Raw genomic sequence first — 16413 nt, forward strand, 5'->3', positions numbered from 1 at the left:
ATGAATGAGCACAGTGACACCACTTTTGTCTGGAAGCTTAAATGGAAGTTTTTCCATTGACTTCAACGGACTGGGCATTTCATCACTAGTGTATTGTCTAGCTCACCTGGAAGTGATAGTGAAATTGTGGGCCTTAAAAATTAAAAATAAAGAACAATCAATCACTCTTAGTCCCATTATATAGTGGGTCAAATCCTGAAGTCCTAATATTGGACTAGGTTAATCAAAATCAATGTTAACTATTCATCATGAGCAGGGTTGGCAAAATTTGGTCCTCTGCCTTTACTCAAGATTTGCTCAGTCCAAACTCCATCTGAAATCTACTGGGAATTTGTTTAAGTAAGAAGCTCAGGGTTTGGCCCAGTGTGAGGATGCTTTCATTAAACCTATATCACCATTGCCATGAAACATCACAGAATGGAAACAGATTTGTTTTCAGGCTTGCAAAGTGATATTATATTTGCGCATTATAAAAGACAGAGAGTATGTCTTCACTGATGGCAGCAGAGTCAATGCCGCTAGATTGATTCTTCTGGATCGATTGAGTGGAAGTGGAGACCCGCTCAATCAATCAGGAAGTCGACAGGGTAAATCCACCCCCATAAAAAGATTAACCCTGCATCGACAGGAGGGCATTTCCCATCAGCGCAGCATAATGGGGATTCCGTGCTAATTAGAATTTAGGAAGCTGACAGGAGATACACAAGCTACTCTATGTAGCTTGCATATCTCTCGTCAACTGCCTCTGAATTTCGTGGCAAGTGTAGACCAGGCCAGAGATACAGGGAAGTAAAATACTTCTCAGTGAGAATGAAGTTTTTGATTTCAACAATATCTTCATTACTAGGCTATGTTAGAAATAGGAAATTAAAATACCTTTGCATACTGGTGGCTGGGACCATTTCCTATCCTGACATGTTGCTGTCAGAGATCCATAAAGGCTCAGACCTCGGTCACATCGATAATGCACCTTATCGCCAGGCGAATACCTTCCCTTGGAAACACCTTGAACCAAACCATCATGAATCTGAGGTGGAGGTCCACATGTCATATCTGAAAAAAAAAAGAGATGAAAACTCGTACAGTCACTGACACATTCCCATGAAGGACCTCAAGTTTATAGAATCACTTATGGCATTCCACTAGATGTGTATAAAATCAATTCAGATCATCTAGTATTTAACTAGTCCTGTTTATCCAAACATTTTAAATTGCAGGGAGGCATAAATAAGGTTATCCACTAGTGAAAAAATTTGGGTTAGGATGCATAGAATGAAAAATGAAGGTCAAACAATGATGAGGATTTGTCAAAATCATCATGCTTCTGCAAAACATTTCAAATTTGATGAATCAGCATTTATTCTGTTTGGAAATTTTTTGACCAGCCTATCCACATCATCCTCTGCTTTTCCTCCCCAACTCCCAGAAACTGGTCTCTGGTTTTCCCATGGAGTTCATGCTCTGTAGCTGAGGTGGCTATGCCAACTAGTCTCTGCCAGGTTTTTCTTCCCCCACCCCCCAAAAAACACCCAAAACCCAAGGGCAATGCCATGTAAGCTACTTCAATAACTTGTCCTGTTTCTTCTCCAAGCAAAAGGGGTACGGTCTTCAGACTTCAAATCTGTGGCTCTCAGGTGATTGTCTCAAGCAAAGTGGTGTCTTTGCAGGAGCCACTTGTCTCTGTATAGCTGACTCTATGTCCTTTTACAATGCACCTCCAACGTGTGTCCAGCTAATGGTTCTCAAACTCACAAGGAGATGTTGTAGAATGTTAGTAGGCCAGTGTTACAGCTCTGCCAAAGGAGACATTGTAAAAAGAGCAGAGGGAAGCTGGGATTCTCCCTTGGAGCATCAAAGCACCCTCCTTTTTAACTGTTCTGCATTAGTAGCACCGTTAGCTACTAAAATGATCCACAGTTTATACAGCTACAGCCTAAGGCATAGTTTCTCAACCTGGGGGTACGTGAGACACAGGCAGCGGGTACCCAGGGAAAAACTGAGTGAAGGGTTGGTGGGCGGCAGCTGCTAGCTTCTGGGGAAGCTGGGCAGCAGCCCCCCACTTCCTGCCAGGTCCCAGTTCCCAGGTGGGCACCCAGTGGCAGCTTCCTGAGTCTCACGAGCTGGCCTTGCAGCTGGATGGCAGCCACCTGTGCCCCGGCTCCGAGCCGAGGGACAGCCTCCAGTGCCCTGGCTTGAAGACCTGCTCTTATCCGTGGGTCCCAGCTGGCATACAAGCCTCCTCTGCCCCAGCTCAGATTGGGTGGCAGTTGCCCACCTCCCGTGCTGGCAGCCAGGCAGCAGATGCCTGCAACTTGCCCAGGTGGCAGTCCCCCTCCCTGGCCCAGTGTCCAGAAAACTTGTTAATTTCACTGCTCTAGATGAGCAGTGAAATTGACAAGTATGACACTCCCAGATTTTACCAGTTACCCTCTTTTCCTCTCTCTCTCTCTCTGGCCCTCCATCTCTGTCTCTCTCTCACCCCTTCCTCCTCTCAAATCTATGGCAAAAAATTTGGCACAGCACTTTATATTCCCCAGCATCCACTCAAAGCCTCCTAGCCTTGGCCAACATCACCTCTAGCTCAGTACATACTTGAGTTGTGCACCCCTGGTGTAAAGGTGGTAACCCTACCCACACTAGATCTGACATCTTATGTACCTTATATATATATATATAAGGCCTTATATACTCAGCCTTTCTTCCAACATCTGGATCACATTAGTCTATAAATATAAAATCCCATGGAATATTGAGTGTTGGGGTACTTATTAAAATTTTGAGAAGTTAGGGGATACTTGCTCCTTAAAAGGTTGAGAAACACTGGCCTAAGGAACAACAAGCTGCCTGCCTGCTTGAGAGACTGCATCCTTTCTCAAGCAATGTAGGCACTATTGTAAACAGTGGAGGAACTTGAGCTGTGGCTCCATTGAGTGCAAGGGCTTCACAACACTGGCCTGCAGCTGACCACTCAGTAGGTCAAAAAGATTAGTGCAAATTAAGCATCTGCAAGACCCTCTGCACTAAAAGTAGGAAGCATTTACTTCTTGAGTGTTGAGGTAGGTCCTGCAGAATGCAAAATATCCACCAATTTGTGTGGTTTATCCAAGACAATTCCCTTTGTATTCCCAGGGAAGTAGTTATCCTTTTAATAAATTCCTGGTATGTCTTGTAATCATCTAGAACAGGGGAAGATAATTCTGAAACAGTAGCCTCATCTGGAGATTATGAGAAAGTGTTGAGTGGAAGCATTACATTGTCAGACTGCTCTTCTCTCTGCTGAACATCCATAACTGGAAGATAAGATACCAGAGGGATATCCTCCCTCAGCTCCTGGGTACCGGTGTTGGTACTGAGAATGGTAGCAGATGGAAAACGATGCAGAACAGTGACTAGGAGAAGATGACCTGGAGTTTGAGGAATCCTCCATAAATTCAAAGAATGGCCACTGCTGTACTTGATCTCATACTGGGGCCCAACCCAAGGGACGCTCTCTCTAGGTCTCCTATTGTAAGAGTCACATGAGGACGACTAAGGAGATGCTTGAGACTTCATGTAATGGGATCCCAGTATGTGGCATCCTACTTCTACTCTGAAGAAGAGTCAGCATTAGAATGCCAAGCTGGCACAGTACCATGTGGATTAAAAAGATGGTGGGACCTGGACCAATGCAAGATGGATAGTACCAAAGGAAGATTCTGAGGCTTTCCTAATGAAGGTATCTGCTGCATGATAGAGCTTCCAGACTCTGGTGGTACTGAAAAAGGCTCAGTTCATGATGGCACTAAATATGTTGGTGCCAAGGAAGATGCCAGTAAGGCTTGCATGGTAGGAATTGTTGGCACTTGGACCTTGTCCTGTATCAGTGGTGAGTTCATCACCAACAGGCACAAAAGATCCTTAGCTGCTGGGTGTGGCTCAGATGTTGTAGATACCAATATAATAGCATTAATCGCAGAGGTAGTTTGGTGCTGTTGAAGCTCTTGGCCATCTTGGCTATCTCAGTGGTACCTTCTGAGGTGCTGAAGTCAACAATTCTACAGTGCGCAAGTGGGGGAATACTGGGAACAGTCTCACAGGAGCTGGTTATCTCTCACCTGACTACTGGCCTTCTTATATAAATCTATTGGGAACCTATCTCTAGAAGAAGAAGAGGGCTTCTTCTGGCCTGAATAGGTCAAAGTGCTGGATGACTTCCTTTGCTTGTGTGGTATCAGAAACACAGAATGTCTTCTCTCCAGCTATCTTTGACACAAGGTTGTCACCAAATCTGGTGGTGTGCTCTGAGACAGAGTTGAGTCTGAATCTGGGTGACTGGGTTCCAAATGGGGGCAGAAAGCTTCCTCCGCTAGGATGTCTCAAAGTCAAACTTCCCTCAACTTCCTGGTTTTAACCCCAACGTGTCCTTCTCCCAACATTTCACGCAATGGGAGTAAGGATCGTTGACTGGCATAGATTTGTTACAGCCAGAACAGTGCATAAATCGCAATCATTTAGGCATACCCTGATATCCAGCCAAAAGTTTGAAGAAAAACAAGATAAGAAGAAAATATTTGAAAATGAGTACCATGACACTATTTACAGTTAAAGACTTCTAAACTGATTTCTAATGGAAATATGGGAAAGTGTAGGAGAATCTCTCATGCCTCAACTATCGACTATGGTGTCAAAAAGGAATTGAGGAGTACATCCACTCCTTCATTCCCGTGGCCAGCAGCACAAATATGCGCCACCCTGATGGGTACCACTATGGAAAAAAAGTTCTCTGGTTTAATGAACTGGTACACTCACAACCAAAGTGCAATGGACAGGTACAAGCCCTCAAAGAAGGTCTACATGCTATAGTGGATCAGAAATTGAATATAAGTAAAAAATGAGATGCTATTGCCAAAAAGAGTAAATGTGATTCTGGGATGTATTTTTAACAGGAATGTCTCATGTAAGACAAGGAAGGTAAATATTCCATCCTAACTACTTCTAACTTTATATATAGTTAAGTTCTGAAACAGGTTACTTTGGGAGGTCCTGGAATCCCAATCTTTGGAGGCTTTTAACAACAGGTTAGACAAACGTGTGAGAGATGTTCTAAGTATACTTAATCCTGCCTCAGTGGAGGGAGATGGACTAGATGACCTCTCAAATTCTCTTCCAGCCCTACATTTCTATGATTCTATGCTCCCAGCTCATCAATGTGCACTTTGTCTTACTTGTTTAAATTAAAATACAAACTCCTACCTTCGCAAATTGGTGGTTGTGACCATTCTCTACCTTCACAAGTTGCATAATTCAATCCCATACTTTGAAAACCTTCATGACATTTATACTGCACTTTATCACCAGGCAGATACCTTCTTTCTTCCTTATTTACAATCTGAGCATTGGTAACTTCAGGTGGAGCTCCACATGTTGCATCTGAAAGGGGAAAGATATATAAATGTATTAGTAGTGAAACACAGTTAACATAGTATCTTATTTTAATGAAATATATTATGTCCCATTAAAAAAGTGCACTTACATAAATGAAGGTTACTTGCTTGTAATCAAAGTTCTGCGAGATGGCTCTGCATATGCCCACTTATGGGGTATTGTGCTGCTTACTGGTGCCTAATGGTAGAACCTTCTCTAAACATAATCCATAGGAGCACATGTACATTCCCCTCCTATACCTTCTCTCTGCGCCTCTGAACATTCGGAGGGCAAGGGTACATAAGGAGGCATTGCACATTCTATCACCTCAGTTCCTTTCACTGCCAACCCAGAGATACAGAACAAAAGAATGTCTGGAGGTATATTGATTAATACTGGAAGATTGTCCAGTTTTGGCCTGTAGTCCTGACACATTCAGTGCTGCATTGGCCTCTTTTTTGAGATGCACAAATGGAGTCGCATAAGAGGTTACTCACCTTGTGCAGTTACTGCGGTTCTTTGAGATGTGTCCCCCTATGTGTGCTCCACTCTCAGTGTATTTGCGTCCCTTGTGCCTCAGATCAGAGATTTTAGGTAACGATGTCTGTTCGGCCCATACGTTCACTCTCCCCATCTCGCGCTCTGCCTTGATGCTATATAGCGCCATGAAGGCAAACAATCCTCAGTGCCTTCGAGCTCCTGGATAAGAACTCTGAATCAGAGGGGAGAAGGGCGGGTAGTGGAGCACCCACAGGGGGACACATCTTGAAGAACCACAATTACCGCACAAGATAAGTAACCTCCTTCTTCTCAGGGTAGCATCCAAATGGGTTGTCCATTGTAGGTGACTCTACAGCAGTACCCTGAGAGAGGGGTGGAGCTTTGGAGTTTAGTCCAATATTGAGGATAGTATAGTCGAGCCAAATATAGCATCAGATGCTGAGTCATGGGTGACTGCATAATCTTCAGCAAATGTATGAGCAGATGCCCAAGGTGCTGCTCTGCATTATTCAGGAAGGCTATGGAAGTGGACAGCTTTATCACCTACAGAGATCTTGTAGAGTAAGTTCGAGCTCCAGAAGGAGGTTGAAAGTCATGCACACAATAGCAGTAGTTAATGCAATCCGATATCCACATAGGGAGTCTTTGCTTAGAGATAGAGACAGATCTAAAGGATCCCCTGTGATGGAAAGGAATAGTCTTGAAGATTTTCTGAAAGGTTCGGTTCTTTCCAAATAGAAGGCTAATGCTCTCCTCACGCTGTGTGTGTATAATGTTGCCTCCCTTTTATCCCAGTTCAGTTTGGGAGAGAAGGTTGGGAGGTGGATAAGTTGATTTATGTGAAAGGCTGAAGATATTTTTTGTAGGAATTTGGGGTGTGATTTGATCTTGTCTTTGAACACCATTGTAAAGGGGGGTACACTATTAGGGCCCCTATCTCTCCCATTCTCTGAGCAGTTGTGATGGCCACTAGGAATGCTGTTTTCATAGAGAGGTGTTGAAGTGAACAAGTGGCCATAGACTCAAAAGGGGACCTAGTAAGACAGTTTAAGATAAGGTTAAGGTCTCATGGTGGTGTAGGATCTCTGGTTTGAGTAGAGGTCATTCATACCTTCAAGAAATCTTTTCATTGTAGGATGAAAGAACACAGGATGATGGAAAGCATTGATGGCTGCAAGAGGTAATTTTACTGAACTTAGAAACAGACTTGATTGCTTTAATTCTAGTAAGTAATCTAGCACAATCAGTATAGGATTGGATGTAGAGGTAACCTGTCTTGCATCACACCAGAGTTGGAATCTCTTCCATTTTTGAATGTATGTGTGACATGTAGTTATTTTCCTGCTATGTATCAGTACCTCCCTTACGTCCTCAGAACAATTCATTTCTAAGCTTTGGAACCATCAAGGAATCATACTTTGCATCAGAGAACTTGTACATTGGATAATAGATCAGGCCCACATCCTGAGAAAGATGAGGAGGAACAGGGTGGAGACTGATTTTTTGACAAACCGCAAAGTGAGAAACTTATGGAAACCATGTCTGTCTTGGCCACATTAGCACTATAAGAATAACGCTGGCCTTTTATTTCTTTCTTATCACCTCGGATATTAGTGGAATCATTGGAAAAGCATATAATTGATGCCTGTCCTATCTGAGGAGAAAAGCATCTCAGAGAATGGTGACCCAGTCCTGCTCTGGAGCAGAATTAGGAGGATTTCTTGTTCTTGGCTGTGGTGAATAGACCTTTTGGAGTTCCCCAATATATGAATATGCTGTGAAAGATGGTAGTTTCTACTTCCCATTCGTGATCTTGGGAAAACGTTCTGCTGAGAATATCTGCTGTAGTGTTCTGTATACCCGGGAGGTAGGTTGCTGAGATGCTGATGTGGTGACAAATGCACCAGTTCCATAGTTTCACTGCCTCAGCAGACAAGAAAGTTGATCTTACTCTTGCTCTTCCCGGGCAGTTTATGTAAAACACACATGCATTGTTGCTTTTGATCGGAAGTAGGAAGTGTGAGCAGGCGTTCCTGATTACTCTAAGCTCCAGTAAGTTTATATGTAATGTGGATTCAAGAGAGGACCATTTTCCCTGAATGTTGTAGGTGTCCAGCTGGGCATCCTATTCCATTAGGGATGCATCTGTTGTCAGTATGAATGACGGGGGTGATTGAATCAAAGGGACTCCCATGCAGACATCGTTAGGATCTATCCATCAATCAAGAGAGTTTTTGATCAACAAGGATATTGATAGAAGTTTGTATAAACTGTCTGCTTGTGACATACCATTCTGAGCCATCCTTGAAGGCAACGCATATGGAGTCTCGCATGATTTATGACAAACGTGCCCACCACCTGTTGCCCCAGTAGTTGAAGACAGGTTCGGGCTGAGGACTGGCCAGAACTGTTGAGATTAAGCTGGCTAAAGTGTTGAACCAGTGCAATAGGAGGAAAGCTTTGGCCTCCATTGCATCTAGGTAGGCTCCTATGAATTCCAGCTGTTGCCCTGGGATCAAATTGGATTCTGGGTATTTAGTTGTAGTCCCAACCGTAGGAATAAATCTATAGTCTTTTGTATGTCTCTCAAGGTATTGGTGAAGGAACGTGCTTTGAGGAGGCAATTGTCTAGATATGGAAAGATATGTCTAGATATGGAAATCATATCTTGTTTGTGAAGTTGAACAGCTACCACAAAAAGGATCTTTAAGAACACCCTGGGTGTAGATGAGAGAACAAATGGGAACACCTTGTATTGGAAATTAACTTGACCCAGAGTGAATCTTAGAAACCTCCTGTGAGATGGGGGGATTTGATATGAAAGTAAGCATCTTATAGGTTGAGGGCCAAGAACCAGTCCCCCTGGTCCAGAGATGGGATTATTACTGCCAAGGTAAATATCGAATTTTTATCTATTGAGCGGCCTTAGATCCAGAATGGCTCTCTAACATTTTTCTTTTTCTGTATTAGAAAGCATTTGGAATAGAAACCTTTCCCTCTGTGTTGGGTGAGAACTGGTTCTCTAGCACCTAGTTTTAGAAGGTGGTTTGTTTCCTCATGTAAGAGGTGCTTGTGAGAAAGGGGCCTGAAGAGGGACAGGTATGAGTAGAGGGGAGGAGGTAAAATGGATTGACTATCCTTTGGCGATGATCTCTGGTATCCACTCATCTGTGGTTATACTCACTCCTTTACGTCAAAACTGGGAAAGGCCGTTGCAGCAAAGAAACTGGGTGTGGTAATTCGGGACCTCAATCAACACATCAAAATTGCTGTTTGGGTGTAGGTTATAATGCCAATGATTGTGGGGCAGTCTGTCTCTGTTTCTGTAATCTCTGCATCTTTCTTTGGGGTTCATACTGTCTCCGCGGAGGAGGAAAGTAAGTCTCCGCGGAGAGCTCTGTGTCATCTGGTAATTTCTTTATCTCCTTTTTGGGTCAGGGGTGTAAATACCCAGAGAACGTAGTGTGACCCTGGAATCTTTCAATGTGTGGAGGGATTTGTACTTTTTTTCTGCCAACAATTTTGATCCTCAAATGCGACCTTCTCCACTATGGCTTGTACCTCCTTTTGGAAAGCAAGAGAGGTGATATCAAGAAGCTCTCCTCATGGTCATTGCTGTTGAGATGGAACAAGCAGCTGTATCAGCATCATCCAGAGAAGCCTGTAATGTTGTCCTCCCCAGGAACTGACCCTCAGCAATAATCACCTGAAATTGCTCTTTTTGATCTAAAGAGAGGTGCTCAATAAATATGTTCTAATTTAGAATAATTGGCATGGTTGTATTTTGCCATGGGGGCTTGGTAACTAGTGATCCTAAATTGTAGGGTCACTGAAGAATGATTTACATCCAAATAAATCCAGTCGCTTCCAATCCTTGTTATATGATAGTGTTTTAGTATGGTGCTGTCTACCACATTTGTTAATAGCGCTGATGATCAGTGAATTTAGGAATGGGTGAGAGAATAAAGAGTCCACGTCTTTAGAGGGCACAATGTTTTTTGTCCACCTGTTTGCACATTGAGGGGTATTGTAGTTGGTGTCTGCCATATAGTTTTTGACAGGTCAAGCAAAGCCTCGTTGATGAGGAGTGCAATTCTGGCTGATGACTATATCTGCAATATGTCAAGCAGTTTGCTGTGTGACTCTGACTTCTTCAAGTGGGATTTGTACCGAATCTGCTACCCTCTTAAAGAGGTCTTGGAACTGCTTGAAGTCATCTGCTGTAGGTTGTGGGGGAGGCATAATGACTTCAACAGGAGAAGATGAGCAAATGTTGGTCACTGGAGAAGACTTCTTGTCTAGTCTTTCCTCCTGAGCCTCAAAGGTCTCCTCTTGATGATCAGGAGGTCTGGCTAATGAAGCTGAAGCAGATCGTGCTCCTTTATCCCTTTTGGGTGATGCTAGATGTCCTCAAAAGTGGGTGTCTATATGCCACTCATGGGTCCCAGTATGGCCACAAAAGTGGTGCAAGGGATATGGGTAGGGACATCCAAGTCACAAACCAATCCATAGCTGAAAGTCAAGGAATTATGGAGGCCAGAGTTAACATACAGAGCCCAAACTTCGCAATGTAGAAGAATTGTTCTGAATTCTTAAATCTAAAACTGGACAAAATCTCCCATCCTTTTTATGCAACAGAAAGTATCTTGATTAAAACCCATGGTCCCTCATCTGTTTGGATATCTCCTTAACAGCCCATAGCAGAAGCAATTTCTGCATTTCTGACAGTAGAATGAGAAGATTCCCTGAAAAGAGAAGGTTGGGGTAATAAATGGGGTAGTTTCTTAAACGTAATGGCATATCCCTCCTCTAGAATTTCTAGGACCCATTTGTCTGATCTAATGAGCCTCCATTTTCTGATAAAAATGGGCTAGCCTGTTTCCAAACAGAGAAAGGGAAGGGTCCTTGTTGTTTGGTTCTTGACATTCTGTCCTCACATCAAATCTGAGGCCTGGCATTCAACAAAAACAACAGGTAGGGAGCAGATTGTTTAGATTTAAGCCTCAGTTTGACCTTGTATTTGCTCCGGAAAGATGTAGATTGCCAGAGTTGTTTCTTGCATCTTTGATTTGACAAGATATAAGCTGAAGAAGACTGGATAACACTGTCTCTGATTGTGGAAAAAAGGAGTAGAAGGTCTCCTAATAGAAGAAATCAAGCCCAAAGAGTTCTTTAAAGCTGTCATTCTAATCAGCTTCCCCAGCAACTCCTCCATCTTGTCACTTAAAGGATCATCCCCTTCGAAGGAGAGATCTTCCACCTTAATTCTGGTATCCAGAGCTAGAGAAGAGGAGCAAAACCAAGCACATGTCCTCGGAATAACTTCAGAAATAAGTGCTCTGGCAGAAGAGTCTAAAATATTAAACAAAGCCCTGAATGTGTGCTTTGCCACATTTTGACCTTCCATTAGGATTGCATTTGCCAATCTCCTTTTGTCATCCACCAAATCCTTCACAAACGATGTCATCTTTTCCCACAGGTGGAATTGATATGCTATAACTGCTTGATAATATGCCACCCTGATGATGAGAGAGGGAGAAGAGAACACCTTTCTCTTTAGGGAATCATTCTTTCCTCTTTCAGCAGAAGTGGCATATGCTTGTCCCAACCCCAACCTGCTACTGGCAGCAGCCACTACCAGCAAATTAAGACTAAACTATAAAAAATGGTTACTAACCTTTTGTAACTATTTTCCAGGATGCGTTACACATGTGCATTCCATAAGTAAATTGATTGATTGATTTGAAAGTACCTTAGAGAGAGAACTTGGATCAGGTCATAATTATACCTTATCTTTAAATAAGACCCTGTACATTGGCTTGGATGCGAGGGCGCACAGGTCAGAGACACTTCTGGCAGAATGATGACAATTAGGAAAGCTACCTTCCACAAAAGGTGTGGGAAGGAGCATGTTGTAACGGCTCTAAAGGTGGTCCCATAAGTTTAGACAAAACCAAGTTCAAGTCCCAAGAGTGAACAGGCTCCCTTAACTGAGGGTACAATCTTTCCAAGTTTTTAAAGAATCTAATTGTCATGCCATTAGATAAAAACAGAACAGTTATCCACACAAGCGTGAAAAGTTGATTCTCCTGAAAGATTAATCTTGATAAAGGAAATTGCTAAGCCTTGTTGTGTCAAGTGCAGCATATAGTCAAGCATATTTTGGATGGAGGAATGCAGTTGTGAGACTGCTGTTAGGGATTTAACCATGAAGCTTCCAGGCTGTTAAATGAAGGAATTGCAGGTTTGGGTGGAAAAGCCAACCATGATCCAGAGAGATCAAATCTGAGTGCAATGGGAGTGAGATTGCAGTTGCCTTTGAGTGGTCCAGTAGGTTGGAGGACCAGTCTTGGCAGGGCCATGCTGGGACTATTGAAATAACCCAGGCATGGTACTGCTTGATTTTTAGCAGCACTCTTTGAAGGAATGGGATTCAGGGACAAGTGTAGTAAAGCTTCTCTGTCCAGGGTAGCAGGAAGGCATCTGTGAAGGAGCCTGAAGTATGGCCTTGCAGGGAGTAGAACTGGTGACATTTTCTGTTGTACTTGTTTGCAAATAGGTCTAATGTGGTATTTGAGATACGAAAGCCTGACAGGCAAGACAAATCACTCTGAGCTCTCTGATGTCAATATGAAGAGCAAGCTGTCTCAAGGACCAAAGTTTGGAGGGGCCACAGGTGAGCTCCTCATTCTAGACCTGACACATCTGCTACCAGAGTCATCAACAGTTAAGGGCAGATGAAGGAAACACCTGCACAAACATTGAGAAGATCCAACCACCAATTCAGCAAAATTAGACCCTGCAAAAGTCCCAAGAGCAGAGTGTCCAGATGAAGACGGCTTCGAACACTTACTGACCTTGGTTAAATGGAGGTCTCAAGGCTGCATCCATGAGTAGAAACTTTAGCCTGGCTTAATGATCTTTCTTCATGCAAGGCTTAAAGACCCTGCAAATTTGGCAGTGCTTTGCTTCCTTTATGTACTTCAAGCAACTTGAGTGTGGGTCGCTTGTGGGCATAGTCTTATCACAGGAAATGCAGGGCTTGAAGCCTGGTAACCGAGGCATCCCTTGGCACTGGGAATTGATCAAAACCCCCTTAGATGGTTTCAATAAATCATTACCTAAACACTAATAACCTTAACAACACTTAACTATTCAAAATAAAATACAAGAGAACATAAGTCCACTGAGACTACTTGCAAAAGCAAGAAGAGCAGTTGCAGCAACCATCATGGGAGATAAGAAGAAATTGAGGGGGCTCAGGGTGGGCTACACCCTTTATATCGGAACCAGTAGTGTGCCGCACCAGGGTGTGTGCACACCATGAGTGGAGTGCACATGTGCAATTACTTGAAGAACTAAACACAACGCTTTTCAAGGCACTAAGAATGGAGAAAACCCTGGATCCGAATGGATTGGAGTGGTTCATTTCCATCTGGCACAGAGGTTGGAAGGAACTGAGGTGGTAAACAGTGCTGCACACCCTTATATAGCTTTGCCCTCAGAATATGTGGAGATAGTGAGGAGAGGGGTAGGAGAAGATGTGTGAAAGTGCTCTAAAAGATGCTGCTTTGAACAGGTTCTATTGTTAGGAACCATGAGGCAACATGATACCCCATAAGTGGGAATATGCAGAGAACAAAGAGTGTGAGAATAACTTCTAACAGGATGAAAATGGAGATGTCAAAACCCTATTTCTGAGGCCCTTACCCAGGCAAAACACCCATTGACTATAATGACTAAAATGACTGGGGTACTGAACTGTATGTAATGACAAATACATCCTGTGAATTGTAATATGCTAAAAGGGCAGAGGGTAAACACCATTTTTTCTTTTCAAAACATATTTTAAATGACTATTCATAGCAGCTTGCAAACAAGATTCATTGTCCTACCAAACTGTCTCTTTCCTGCTGGCAAACACTGATTCCTTCCAATTCCCTCTGTATTTGAAATTCAGTGCTTGAGTTGGCTATTTCTTGTTTCTGTATCAGCATTCTTAGTGATGTCAGCCCAGAAATGAAAGTGTTTATTTGTTAGATTATGCTCCTTCTTGTTTCCCCTGAGCAGCAAGGGGCAAAATTTTGCCAGTGTCTATTTTAATTTAAAGTCATCTATCTAATCTGTTTGTTCTATCTGTCCGGTCCATCAGTGTAGTATTTGAGTGCCCATAATAACAACAATAATATTGTAAGAAAGGATTAACTACATTCTCTAAAATTAGATGAAACCACTCATTTTACCTTCACATACAGGTTGTTTGGTCCACTTCCCTGCTTTACATGCAACAGTAGCTGATCCATTGATGATAAAACCTGGATGGCATTGATAACGTACTGTTTCACCAGGCTCATAACTATCCTTCACGTTGCCTTCAATTTGAGCGTTGAAAACGTTTGGAACATCTTGACATGAAGTTTCTGAAAAGATACACATACGAGATTAAAATCAGTGCAACCCTCCCACAAGACACGTTATCTAATTAAGCCCTTTGTAACAGTATATAACCACATAAAGACAGCTATTAAATAGCGATTGCAACTTACAAACATACAATAAGCTGTAGGGGAGTACTTACATTTATAATATGTACACTGTTAAAAATTTGTCAGAAAATTAAATAAACAGCCCTAAATTCACTAAGAATTCAGTTGCTGATGAAATTTATTTTCTGTCTCTGACTGAGATCAGCATTTGCAGTTGCTTCTCTTCTTCTGGACATCTCATGCCATGAGTGATGTGTTCACTTCCTTGAACAGAACTTTGATGAAAATACATCTACCCATGTAGGTATTGATATGGCCCCCCACCACCATAATATGTAAATACCTCCACCCATTAATGGATTTATCTTCATAACCCCACTGTCAAGAATACTACTATCCTCATTTTCCAGATAGGAAAGTGAGGTATAGAGTTTAAAAGACTTGCCCAAGACCACAGAGGGAATCTGTGGCAGAGCCAGGAACTGATTCTAGATCTCCCGAGTTCTAGCTGAGAGTTTTTTTTTTTTTTTTTTAAAAAGCCTCTGAAACCTTCACCCAGTCAGAAGCTTTCTGAAGACCCTATGCCAGAAAACTAAGATATCACAACAATCTGAACAAATCTAGAGAGTCATTTTTCCCTATAATTTAGCCTGTAGTTTAAAGTTATTGCCTTCTCCGCTAAATGAGACACTTTTGAAAATTCTACACAGTGTAATTACCAACACATGTAGGAGCTGAGGTCCATTTTCCCATCTCACAAGTTATCTCAGGTGTTCCACGTAATTTGAAGCCAGTATTACAATGGTACATTAACACAGTACCATTCCGATAAGGAACTGCTCCCAATTGCTCCGTTCTTAAATCCTGATTTTCTAGATTGATAATCTGACCATTTTTTATGGGAAGTGGTTGAAAACATGCTTTTTCTTCTGTTTGGGGAAAAAAAAGTTTTATTATGCCATATGCACATAGTCTAAAACTGAAAGAGAAACTAACAATAAAGTCACGTGAAAGTAAATTGTGATGATTTTTAAGGCTGGGGAATACTACAGAATTACATACTCCCACAAAATGTCATTTTTCCATTGCCTTAATCCCCAAAAAGAGCTGGAGCCCAACCCATACTGATGGGATGCATTGACTGCCTATGATCTATAAAATATGGTTAATTCATTACAAGCAGAGTAGCATTTATGGTGTCATGACGTTGTTGCAGAAGTTAAGAATTGAAAGGGAGTCTCTAGTGCTTTGTATACACTAAAATTTTAAACTCGTTTTCCAGCACCAGTATAACTGCACCTGTGCAAAGCAGGGTTTCATGACTTAGTGCTAAAAATATGAGAGTCCAGTCTGCACCAGGGTTTAAAGCATTACTGGGGCTGCACCAATCCTGGGAGCGAGCTCCATATCATTGCAGTATAAATGCACCTTCAGCATGCAGAAGATCAAAACCCTAGATCTCTTCTGATCTCTGATGAATCAGGTAGGTATGTTTTAATGGGAGCCAAAAAAGACTTTTTACTCCCACTGTTACTCTAGATATGATAGATTTCAATCATTCCAGTAGGTGTGCATTTGTTTGGATTCAGTGAATTATGTTTAGTTTCCCAAATATGTTTAACACATTGCATTGGATTTATGTGATTATATTGGGTTTAACAACAGAGATACATTTAAATATTTTCAAATTCAGTTTGATTAGCAATCAGGATAGGGAAGGAGGAAATCCAAATTTCTCCCATAGAGTTACACTTGGATAAAATATGTTCACATATTATAAATCTGAATGGGTTAGCACAAATGGAAAATAGTGGCAATATAATATTATGAAGAAGCTAGATCCATTAGTGATTCTTCAAATTTCTCTGTTTAAAGAAGCTAGTCTACAGGTCATTATGAGACAGTGTTGACCACTCAAACAGAATTATATAGTAAAATTGTTGGATTACAATCAGAATTTGATTCACTAAAAGAAAATGGATGGATTCTATTGTAAGGAGATTGTATGTGTTCCACAGAAGCA

The 16413-nt window shown here is 42.0% G+C and overlaps 1 protein-coding gene across 1 annotated transcript; it reads right to left on the reverse strand.

The window, feature by feature from the left end:
• Nucleotides 1-853: 853 nt before the first annotated feature.
• Nucleotides 854-15338, reverse strand: LOC137146224 (complement factor H-like). The gene is made up of 4 exons (XM_067537422.1): nt 15110-15338; nt 14148-14324; nt 5233-5409; nt 854-1053 (listed from the first exon to the last, which is right to left on the reverse strand). The coding sequence occupies exons 1-4, from the start codon at nt 15198-15200 to the stop codon at nt 854-856; spliced, it is 645 nt and encodes a 214-aa protein (XP_067393523.1). The 5' UTR covers nt 15201-15338.
• Nucleotides 15339-16413: the final 1075 nt, after the last annotated feature.

This window comes from Emydura macquarii, unplaced genomic scaffold, assembly GCF_026122565.2.
Source record: "Emydura macquarii macquarii isolate MOO-44397 ecotype Brisbane River unplaced genomic scaffold, CSIRO-AGI_Emac_v2 contig_421, whole genome shotgun sequence".
Classification (NCBI taxonomy): Eukaryota; Metazoa; Chordata; order Testudines; family Chelidae; genus Emydura; species Emydura macquarii.

What these genes read in the sequence shown, in the direction of transcription:
- LOC137146224 (XM_067537422.1), bottom strand. Translation starts at nt 15,200, where the DNA reads ATGTACCATTGTAATACTGGCTTCAAATTACGTGGAACACCTGAGATA. An exon ending in CAAACAACCTGTATGTGAAG is followed by an intron (nt 5,410 to 14,147) that starts GTAAAATGAGTG and finishes TTCCCCTTTCAG; the next exon opens with ATGCAACATGTGGAGCTCCA. An exon ending in ACAACCACCAATTTGCGAAG is followed by an intron (nt 1,054 to 5,232) that starts GTAGGAGTTTGT and finishes TTTTTTTTTCAG; the next exon opens with ATATGACATGTGGACCTCCA.